This window comes from Equus quagga, chromosome 10, assembly GCF_021613505.1.
Source record: "Equus quagga isolate Etosha38 chromosome 10, UCLA_HA_Equagga_1.0, whole genome shotgun sequence".
In the NCBI taxonomy this organism is placed as follows: domain Eukaryota; kingdom Metazoa; phylum Chordata; class Mammalia; order Perissodactyla; family Equidae; genus Equus; species Equus quagga.
This window is the reverse complement of record NC_060276.1, coordinates 65,139,361-65,150,420: the sequence shown is the minus strand read 5'-3', so window position 1 is coordinate 65,150,420 and position 11,060 is coordinate 65,139,361. Positions and strand designations below refer to the sequence as shown.

General features: G+C 42.6%; 1 protein-coding gene across 3 annotated transcripts; it reads left to right on the top strand.

Moving 5' to 3' along the window:
• The first annotated feature begins 3,526 nt into the window (after window positions 1–3,526).
• On the top strand, window positions 3,527–10,854 carry PBDC1 (polysaccharide biosynthesis domain containing 1). Of its 3 annotated transcripts, none has more exons than XM_046673600.1 (6): window positions 3,527–3,620; window positions 3,709–3,774; window positions 5,033–5,092; window positions 5,894–6,034; window positions 6,997–7,108; window positions 7,434–10,854. In XM_046673600.1, the coding sequence occupies exons 1-6, from the start codon at window positions 3,591–3,593 to the stop codon at window positions 7,625–7,627; spliced, it is 603 nt and encodes a 200-aa protein (XP_046529556.1). In that variant the 5' UTR covers window positions 3,527–3,590; the 3' UTR covers window positions 7,628–10,854. The 3 variants fall into 3 exon arrangements, with proteins under 3 accessions (XP_046529556.1, XP_046529559.1, XP_046529558.1); XM_046673602.1 differs by lacking the exon at window positions 3,527–3,620 and adding an exon at window positions 4,251–4,428 and having other exon boundaries at window positions 3,712–3,774; XM_046673603.1 differs by lacking the exon at window positions 3,709–3,774 and having other exon boundaries at window positions 3,563–3,642.
• The last annotated feature ends 206 nt before the right edge of the window (window positions 10,855–11,060 follow it).

Here is an 11,060-nt window from a genome sequence, read left to right as displayed (position 1 = left end):
GCATCCTTGTTGCCTGCCAGCACAAGCAGCTGTGAGCCTATTTACTGGGGCCTTTCTAGAAAACAACAGTCATCATCCTTGGGGCCATCTATCTCTGGTTTTCCCTACCCAGGTGAATCCACGGAACTTCCAAGGCTCCCTCCTCCACACTGTCCAGTATGACTGTCTCCACCCTAACTGGATTATCTTCCATAGCCTGCACTGCTAACCCAGGATGGGGAAGGGGAGTGTGAAATCCAGGAAAGGCTAGACTTTCAAGGGCACTGTGGCATCTCCAAGCCTTCTCCACCTGGAAGTGTCCTGCCTAGACGACTGATCCCTCAGAATCACCTGAAAAATGCCCTGGTCAGGCCAAAACATTATGACGAGTGGATCCTTGGAAATCCAGGTCCCTGGTATCCATGATATGAGATTTCATCAGTTTGGAGGTGCACAGTGAAGCCAATGGGGCACAAATAGTTTGAGTGTTGTGAATTTTTACTTGATGGTTCTGGGTCAAGGCCCAGAAGGTTTCTCTCTCTCTCTCTCTGACCAGCACTGCCAGCCCTTCCTTCCAGATTCCAGAGCTTGGTATTGTATTTAACCCACCATATGGACCTGACATCTTTGCCAGAGAATACTTGGAAAGTAGGGGAAAGTTACCAGAATGAATAGAAAATCACCCATAATTCCACAACCAATGGATAATGACTCTTCATTCTTAATTTACTTGCCAGTAGTCCCTTTCCTATGGCAGTAAGATAATGCAGCATGTATCCTACTACCATGAGATTAAATGGTGTCCCTGGCTGCATTCCAGGCATTGCTGAGCATGTGTGGTGACCTGCAGAAATGGCTCCCCTGCCCCCTACCCTCATACCCCATCCTTCATGGAAAAAGATGCTTTAACCTCATATTAGCTAGGGAATACAAAACTTTAGTCACGGTGGGGTGCCATTTCTTTCCTATCCCGGGACTATTTGATTCAGGGACTGAAAAGAATACTAAGAAATGACATCCTAAGGAAGAAAGAGACAGGAATCCCAGCTTGGCGCACTCACAGCACTGCGGCTGTTGGAAGGAAGTGGTGATTCTGAGGATGAGACTACATCCTTCACTCAGGTTTGTCCCCTGGCCTAGCTCCCATGGGATCAGCTATGAATCCAATGAGGGGCTGAGAGGAAAAACTGAACGTGCTGTTTCCATAAGAGCGACGAGGCAGTGCAAGTCACTCGGCACAGCCCAAACGGCTCCCTCTGATGGCAGGCGATCAGTGCAACTCGTGAGCCTGTGGGCAGAAGAAAGGATGCCCCTGTGTCACCAGATGGGGCTTGGATTATCAAGAGTTAATAACACTAAAAGCTGTTTTATGTTTCTATGAAAAATTGCTCGGTGAGTATAAGAAGGCAAAGCAGGAAGGAAGGAAGAGAGGGAGAGGAGAGAGAGAGAGTGAGTAAGTCCAGACGAAGGAAAGAAGGGAAGAAGAGTGACTATATAGAGAGACCAGCCCTGGGCTCAGTTCACTTTTCTTCTTGAAACCCAGGGCTGCTGCCTCTACAGCCCAAAGCCTTGGCTATAACCTGGTGTGGTGCTTGCTTAGTGGAGCATTCAGAGCGTCCCTTGAGGAAAGCTTATGACACACTGCAGCAAGACAGGCACGACTGGGGTCTATGCCCAACCAACGTGACAACCCTAGCTCACTGCAGCACCAGGAAGTTGCCGCTGGATCCACAAGTACCAGGGCTACCTTATGCCTATTTTCCCTCTCCACTTGCCCCAGGCTTCCCTCTCCCTTAGCAGATGTGGCACAAAGGAACCTCTGCAGAAAATAATCTCAGAGCGTCAGTGTGAGCTGCGTCCGGAAAGTCCATGGCGTTCTGAGTGATGTGGAATTTACTGAGCACTCACCGGGCTCCAGGCCCTGCGCTAAGAGCTCATTCGTTCACTTGTTATATAATTCCATCACTAAAACAAGCGAGGGAGGCGAGTGTGACTATAACCTCCACTTTTGAAGTGAGGAAACCAAGGCTCAGTGAACTTTGGAAACCTGCCTAAGGTCACACAGATAATAAAACTCAGGTGCCTCTGAAAAAGAAGATGACATACTTTAACCATAAACTGTCATGGCCCTGAGACTGAACAGGAGAGTAAGGTTGGTAATTTCCAAGCAGGAAGCAATTTTAAATCTGGCCTGACTTCAGACCCCTTGAACTGCCCCTGGTGTGCCTGGGGAGGCGTCTTCTCTCTTAAACATATACGCGCGTACACACGGACACACACACACACACACACACATTGACTGGCTGATTGGTATGGGACAATCCGAGTCCCATGTGATCCAGACTCAGCAGTTAACAGAATGATTATTTCCCTACTCTTTCTCGTGAGCAATATTACATCACAATTCCCAGTATTTTCCTGGGAACTTAATGCATCAGAAGCTTCCAACCTTAGCCTAAGGTGTGTTTACTTTAGGAGTTGTGCAGATTCCACCATGCCAAGGATAGCTTAGGACCCTTCTCTGTCTTCCCATAATGCCCTGGATGTTTTGTCATCGATCCAAACTCAATTCCTCAAGTTATGCTCATCATCCCTCCTCCTGTGTTTTCTAGCTCAACGACATTCATGCCCCGATCCTATTCTGAAACCTGGTTGTCATACTGGAATCTAATTCTTCTTTATCCTCCATAGCCAATAGTCAAAAAGTCCTATTGATTCTATTTCCCTTATTAGTTCTCAACATCCATCTCAACTGTCAGTGCCTTGGCTTGGTGTCTTCAAGTTGGTCTCTCTGCCTCCAGTTTTGCCTTCCTCAAATTTATCTTCCACATTGTGTTTCAGTGATCTTCTTAAAACAAGTTTGATAAAGGCCTTCAGTAGCTTACCATTGCTTTGAGGGTAAAGTCTCAGCTTCCTAATAGCCTGCAAAGCCTCTCTGCTGTCCCCAAATCATAGATGAGTACACTCTTGCTCCAGCTGTGTTTGAAATTTCTGGCAAGGTACCATGATGTCTAATTCTTGAATGCCTTTGTACACGCACTTCCCTCTGCCTGGAGTGTCCTTCCCTGCCTGCTTTGGCTCCTTGCCTTTTGTGACTGCCTTAGGGCATCCCCTGTTTGTGTTCCTACAATATATGATATGCTACGATGTGATCCCCACTTTGTCTGCTCCCTCATTGTAAATAGTTCTTCTAGGGCAGGGACTGAATTCTTCATCACTCCACTCCCCTGCCTAGCTGCATGCCTGTTTGCGATTCACTACTTGTTTTGGGGTATTGGGAGTCTGTGTGTGGGTGTGTGTGCCCGCGTGCACAAATGGAGAGTGCGCTGTCGCGAAAGCTGCATTATTTTACTCAGGCTTTTCCTATGATCACCTCCGATATCACTGACCACTTAACCACTCCAGATTCCTGAAGCTGCTCAGACTATGCAACTAGGCAACACCTTTGCGTCTGCGCAGAGCGAGTGAGGAGGGGCCAACGACAGGCGCCTACAGGCAAGGGAGGGTGCGCGCAGGCGCACGTGAATGAGAGCGTCCCTCGCCAAGATCCGCGGAACGGGCGCTCAGAAGTCATTTCCGGGAAATTGGAGCCACGCTTTGTGGGCTGCAACATGGAGGCATCTAGTGGAACGGAGGAGCCGGTGAGCCGCTGTTGTGCGGTCGGTGAGTGGGGAAGCTGTGCGGGGCTGATCCTTGAACTCTCCCTCCCCTCTCTTTTTCCTTTTCCAGGTTTCCGGGGAGCTGGTGTCAGTGGCACATGCTCTTTCTCTCCCAGCCGAATCTTACAGCAACGATGTAAGTATGACTCGTCCGCAGCTCCCACTCACTCAGTTAGCCTGGGATGTCTGCAGGGCCTGTCATGAAATTGTAATCCCCCCTCCTGATATCTTCTGTAGATCCTCTCCACGTCCGCCAGAAACTGCGCCTTTCAATTCATTCTAACGTTTTTGGTCCGCAAAGGCGGGAACAATGCCAGGGGAAGTAGTTTCCAAACTTTGCTGCACTTAAGAATCACCTGGGAAGCTTTTAAATATCCCGATGCCTAGTTCGTAATCCATACCAATTAAATCAGAATATCTGGGAGGTGAGAATCAGGAATCAGTATTTTTTAAAGGTCCCTGAGTGATTCCATTGTGCAGGAAAGTTGCATTGGCTTATACTGTGTCTCGTTTAGATCCTTAACTAGAAAGCACGTGATGTATTTTGAGATACAAGACACAGGGACATGAAAACAGTAATAACAAATCAAATAAGAATGTGATGTATGCTAGGTGAGTGGATCAGGACATAAGATCCAAAGGATTTTAGTTGAGGAAGAAATTCCTAAGAACCAAGACAGTAGAGGAAGACTTCACTGAGGAAGTGAATCTCAAACTGGATCCTCAGAGTGTTGGTGGACAAAGGACGCGGATTGGCATTGAGGAAAAGGGCGTGGCCTAAGGCATGGAGGTACAAATGTAAATGGCTTTTTCTGGTATCAGTGAAGTAGATCTCTTTATTTGGAGTGGGAGATTCCAGTGGAACAGGTGGTGGGGGCTTGGTAAAGCTTATTTATAACCTAGCCTACTTCAAGGAATTGATTCATTTCTAAGTGTTTTAGGGTGGATAATTGGCTATCTGATAAAAACAAAAGATGAGTAAGATATGCTACCCTCTTAAAAGTGAAGAGTAATTTTATTTCCATTATCTTATTTTGTCCTTTCAACAACTCGGTGTATGTGGGTATATTATTTCAGTTTGACAATGATTTAACTTAGTCCTGAGAAGGCTATTTATCTACTGCTTTATGTACTCTCCCACGCTTTCGCTAGCTGCTGGGAAAAGATAGCCAGTGGCTCATTCTGTTTATTAGGCTGGAGCCTCTTTTGGTTGTCATAGGACAAAATAATTATTATATTGTCCAAATCCATTAGTCCAATTTTTACCCTTTGACAGTAACACCAAATTTGGTACCCCTCTTGAGCATTAACTAGACATCCACAGACTTCCTTAATTTGTTCTCTAGTAGCGGGATTGGGAGATTGCTGACCTGGCATTCTTCACTCCTTTGCAGCCTGATATTGAGATGGCTTGGGCCATGAGAGCAATGCAGCATGCTGAAGTCTACTACAAGGTGAGTTGTCTGTCTTCAGAATGAAGCAGAATTAAACGTGTAATTGTAATATATGGTGCTCTGCTAATCACTATTCTTAGTAAGTTAGACAGTTGTGTTTTAGAGGTAGTTTTTATTACTGTAAGATCTTACCCGGGGTGGGGGCAGCACGGGAGGGAAGTAGAAGTGAATTTTGTTTTGACAATGACGAGTTGTGCCTCTTTGCCCAGTGTTCTGTTGCTAACTGGCAAAAAGGTGCCTGGCCCATAGTAGGCACTTAATAAATGTTTCTTGACTGAATGAACAGTCCACAGAGGGCAATAGCCAGGCAGTACTGGGACCAAAAGAGTTTGAATAGGTGGAAGGAATTGTAGTATATTATGGCCCTTTATTTTCATTTTATTTATTTATTTATTTATTTATTTATTGAGGAAGATTAGCCCTGAGCTACCATCTGCCACCAGTCCTCTTTTTGCTGAGGAAGACTGTCCCTGAGTTAACATCTGTGCCCATCTTCCTCTACTTTATATGTGGGATGCCTACCACAGCATGGCTTGACAAGCAGTGACATGTCCGTACCCGGGATCCAAACCGGGGAACCCTAGGCAGCCAAAGCAGAACGTGTGAACTTAACCACTGCACCACTAGGCTAGGCCCTATGACCCTTTAAAACTATGTCGTGATTTCATCTGAGATCTAGGCTGTCTGTACTTCCTAATGAATTCTTCTGCCCTGAGAACCATAGGGGTTTTCTGGAGAAGAGAGGATAGGAGTGTAGTAAATTAGACACTAACATCTGTATGTTGTCTTATTGTCTGGCAGCTGATTTCATCAGTTGACCCACAGCTCCTGAAACTCACCAAAGTGGATGACCAAATCTATTCTGAGTTTCGGGAAAATTTTGAGAAACTCAGGATAGATGTATTGGACCCAGAAGAGCTCAAATCAGAATCAGCTAAAGAGGTAAGAATTCTCTCTCTTAAATATTTCCTAGTATCTGACCAACAATTATTGATTGTGAATACATTTTTATACATTTAAACTCTTTTTGCTTTGTTGTAAGGAAAATACATAAAGAACCAGGGCTTTTATGTAGTTATAATCAACTAATAAGTAAGTTATGAAATAAATGTTTTTCTGGTTTATGGATTTTTCATGTCCATTAAATCTATTTTTTTCTCCTTTTTGCCTTGGACATTTATCCCTGCCCACCCAGCCCTTTCAGGCCAGGAGGAATACATTTACTTGTATGAGTAGTTTAGCCAGAAGTCTTGGATGGAGGATTGGTGAATAAGGTACAGGGAGGTGTTTGCATTCTCTGGATTTAGGTTCACGTTATCACAGGCCATAGATAACTGGAAAACTGGAGTTTCGCATTGCTTGCTTGATTGTCTTGTGCTTTTACAGAGAACTAAAACTCTTATAGTTGGGCACAGTTTCTCCCTGAGAGTAGGCCCTTGGCTTATGAAGAATGTAAACTTGTAACTCTTAGCAGTCTGTTACTGATCTTTGGAAAATTGCCTCTACTGATGGACTTCTTTCTTAAAACTTAGCTTTGACTTTGGGCCTAGTTCCTGCCTTCTTTGTCGCATTTGTGTGTCAGCGGGGATGAATAACCATTTTGGTCTGAGCTAGCCAATAACTTAAAAATAAAACCGAATTTTTTCAAGAAATCAAATTTTAATTCTGTAGCCAAGGATTTAAGTATCTTGTCAGGTTAAAATATTATTTATGTTGGGAAATACCAGTCTGAGGACGCAATTGATAGCACAAAAACTTGCTGCTAGTGACACTAGCAATCAGCTCAATCCTAGTCTCTTTTACTATGGTGGTTTTCCTTACTGGGAGAGTGGAAGCCCCTCTCCTGGCCTGACTGTACCAGCTTCCTGCATTTGTCAGCTAAGGCATCTTTTTTGCCTTTGTAGAAGTGGAGACCATTCTGCTTGAAGTTTGACGGGATTGTAGAAGACTTCAACTATGGTACTTTGCTGAGACTGGATTGTTCTCAGGGCTACACTGAGGAAAACACTATCTTTGGTGAGTTTCTTGCCTCTGGAATTGTTTCTTTATAAGGAGAGTGAGGGATGTGGTTTTATTAATGAATCAGTAACATGGATAGTTAGTTTGAGGATCATCTTATTTGTTATATCTTTACAAATTATGTTACTGTTTCTTGAGTAACTGAGATAAGATAGCTCCGTATTTTCAGTCTCATTTAATATCGGATTAGAATTCCACGTCTCTGAAGCTTGTGACTAGACTGGAGTGCTCTGCATGTTAGTTCTGCTTTGTCAATAGATTTTCAGTAGGTTTAGAGAAGTAACTGTGACTAGGACAATAATCAATTCTATTCACCTTTCAGCTCCCAGGATACAATTTTTTGCCATTGAAATTGCTCGAAACCGGGAAGGCTGTAACAAAGCAGTTTATACCAGTGTTAAGGACAAAGAAGAGAAGGGAGCCAATAATGGAGGAGAGAAAGGAGCTGACAGTGGAGGAGAAACAGAGAAAGAAGCCAACAAAGAAATCAACAAAAGTGGGGAAACAGCTATGTAAGGTAGACAGGGAACAACATACTAGAAGCCGTGACTCAACTGAGCCTACAAGTACCATGATGCTACTTGCAAAGACCCCATGTGGTTAAGTGTATGTCCTTGTGCAATTGAAGGACATCTTTCTAGCCTCATAATCAGGAGTTGCTCTGGTTGTTCTCTTGCATGAACTAGCTTGAAGACTATTAATGGTGTCTTAGTTAATTATTTCCTGGTATATAGTTTCTTGGTTCTCACCACCAGTTGAGTAAGAGATTTTGTAAATAAATTTCTCGTGGTTCTTATGGCTAGATATCTGTGATTGACTTTGAAAAAGTATTTAAAATTATTTGACGCTTTACTTTTTTTTTCAGGTATATAATCTTTTCACCATGTCTTATATAAAATGATTTATGCCTGTTTCTTAATGCTTCTCACTGTTTCCTGTAGTGAATTTCCCTCAAACCTGTTAAGTTGTACATGGTTTAAGAGTTGACTCTTGCCATTTGAGTGACTATAGCTTTCTGATTTTCTGTGATATATCTGGCAAAAGATTTGATAAATGCTCTGTGGGGATAATAGCAGCAGCCTGAACCTGTCAGACTAGTGAACACAGCCCAGTTTACATTAGAGGAGCCGGAGACTGGACCTGCTTCAGTACCTGCATCTCTTCTGGTAGCCAAGCTAGCAGGAATTAATAATTAAATATAAAGCCTGGTAGGCTGGCTTCCCTTTTATAATGCTATGAACAATAGCATACATTTATACATTAACAGAAAATGAACATATTTTTAAATGATATTTTGTCATACCCCAAAAATAGGCCAGTTGATTTTATATGGTTGAGGGGGAGTTCCTTTTCGTCTAATGACTTTTAAGAGTGCATGTTTCAGTTATCTTCACATATCTATAAAAGTTTGTGCATGTCCCCTTGATTGCTAAAACTAGTTAGAAGAAGTCACAGTATTGATAGTGCATACAGTAAGTACTCTTAAATGTCTAACTACAGTAGGATCATGCAAGAAAGAATTTAGCAGAGCAGAGAAGGAGGGGGAAATGAGGCTTTTTTTCCCCAGTGGACATAGGAGAAAAATAAAAATGAAACTTAATTGATGAGTTGTCTCCTAGGCAAGCGCTGAACTAGAGATGCACACAGCTAGCAGCAACAATTGTGCACAAAAGACAGTAGGTTTCTCTGAATTCTCCTTTGCCAGTTCTTAAAAATATTTAAAATATTTGTAAGAGTTTTCATTTTATAAAAATGTATGTTTAAAGGGATAAGAGAGTGTTAAATACTTCATACTAGGCAGACTTTTTAAAATTAAGAACTTCCTTTACTGTATTAATTTTCTCTAGTTCACACATTCTTAAATATCTGCAAACATGTCCATACACATTGCTAGAGGGACTGGGGAAGAAGAAAGATTGCTGGCCACGTGCAGTTGTGCTTGTGGTGGCCTTTTCCAGGTTTCTCAGCAAGAAAACTGACTTAAGACTTCTCTCTGATTTTACAGAGAATAAGAAACATACCTTTGAAAGTCAGACTGCTTTAAAGCAAGAGGCATCTGTCCAAGGACTGGGGGATAAAAACAGAAAAGGGAGGGGAATAATAACACAGATGCACTGTAAGGCCAGGAATCCATGGCATCATCCAAGGTTAAAGGGGAAAGAATGGGCAGAATTCTTAAGACGGCCCCGAGATTCCCACTCCTAGCATACATGCTCTGTATAATTCTCTCATGTTAGTGTGGTAAAGACTTGTGAATATGAGGGGATTTCATTCCTGTGTTTAAGTTACTAACCATTTGATTTTGAGTTAATCAAAAAGGAGATTATCCTGAGTGGGTCTGGCCTAATCAGGTGAATCCTTAAACGAGGCAAGAAGCAGCAGCAGATGTTTTCCTGATGGCTTTGAAGAAGTAAACATCCATGTTGAGAGAGAAGGGGGCCATGTGGCAAAGACCTGAGGGTGGCCTGTGGGAGCTGAGAGTACTCCCAGGCTGACAGCCAGCAAGAAAATGGAGATTTCGCTCCTGCAATTAGAAGGAACTGAATTTTGCCAATAACCAGTGAGCTTGCAAGAGGCCTCAAGCCTCAGATAAGATTGCAGTCCTGGCTAATACTGTGATTTTAGCCTTGTGAGACCGTGAGCAGAGGACCCGGTTAAGCCATATTTGGACTCCTGACCCAGAGGACTGAGATAATAATGGGTGTTGTCTTAAGCCACTAAATATGTGGTAATTTGTTACAGAGCAGTAGAAAACTGCTACAGACTTTGGTACTGGAAGTGGAATGCTGCTGTAACAAGTACCTAAAATGTGGGAGTGGCTTTGGAATCAGGCAGTGAGTGGAGACTGGAAGGACTTTGAGGAGCATGATAGAGAAAGCCTAAATTGCCTTGAACAAACTGTCAGTGGAAATATGGACTTTAAGGATGCCGCTCCTGAGGGCTCAAAAGGAAGTAAGGAACATGTTATTGGGAACTGGAAGGTGGGGGTGATCCTATTGATAGGTGGTAACATTGTAGTTAGTTAGAGGCCAGGAAGTTTGAGATTTGGGCCCTTGCTCTGAATTATTTGGGGGATGATATCAGGCCAGGCTCCAAAAGTGGAGACATTCACTGCACTGTCATGATTTATTTTGAAACTATAGTTTAAACAAGGATATATTGTACCAGATGATTGGAGACATGAATTGCACCTAAAATGGGCTTCAGTGATTCTAAACCATTTTGAACTTACTCTTCGAAGGAGCTTGTTAGCTGGGTCTGTGTGTGTCAGGTGTCATTCATATAACGGAGAGTTCTCTATATGTACAATGCTTATTAATGAATATGTGCTCATTTGAAGCTTACATATATATTAATAAAACTTAACAGTAACTTTATCAATTGACTAGACCTTAGACCATGAAAAGGTTTTTCTGGAGAGGTATATTTTATCACTGACATTGTTTAAAATTGCCGCAGCATGGTGATAATTAAAGCAGACCAGGTGTTTTTTGGTTCCATTACTGTTTTTGGGTTTTCTACAGATAATACAACATTTTTTGCTTGCACTCAGTATGGGCGATTCTCACTACCCCACATTGGTACACCACAGTTGCTCTCATATATTCTTTATTCAGATAGTCAATATCTTAAGTGATCATTCAGAATTAAGGCATGAATGTATGTTATATGAATGGTCATTTCTCCATGCCTACATGTTTTTATCTCTAGAATTATGGAAACATTATAAATATCTACATGTTGTTGGTCTCCTGAATTGTACTGCTCTCACATAATGACCATATATAACTGGCTAGCTTTAGATTTTCCCTGCTCTACTCAGGGTTTCTCTGAATTCCTCAACATAAATTCCACTTTCTTGAAGTCAGTATTTATGTTATCATATTATAAATTGAAAAACAGAGACTTAAGTCATAAAGTAGTTTGCCCTCCATCACATACATGGTGG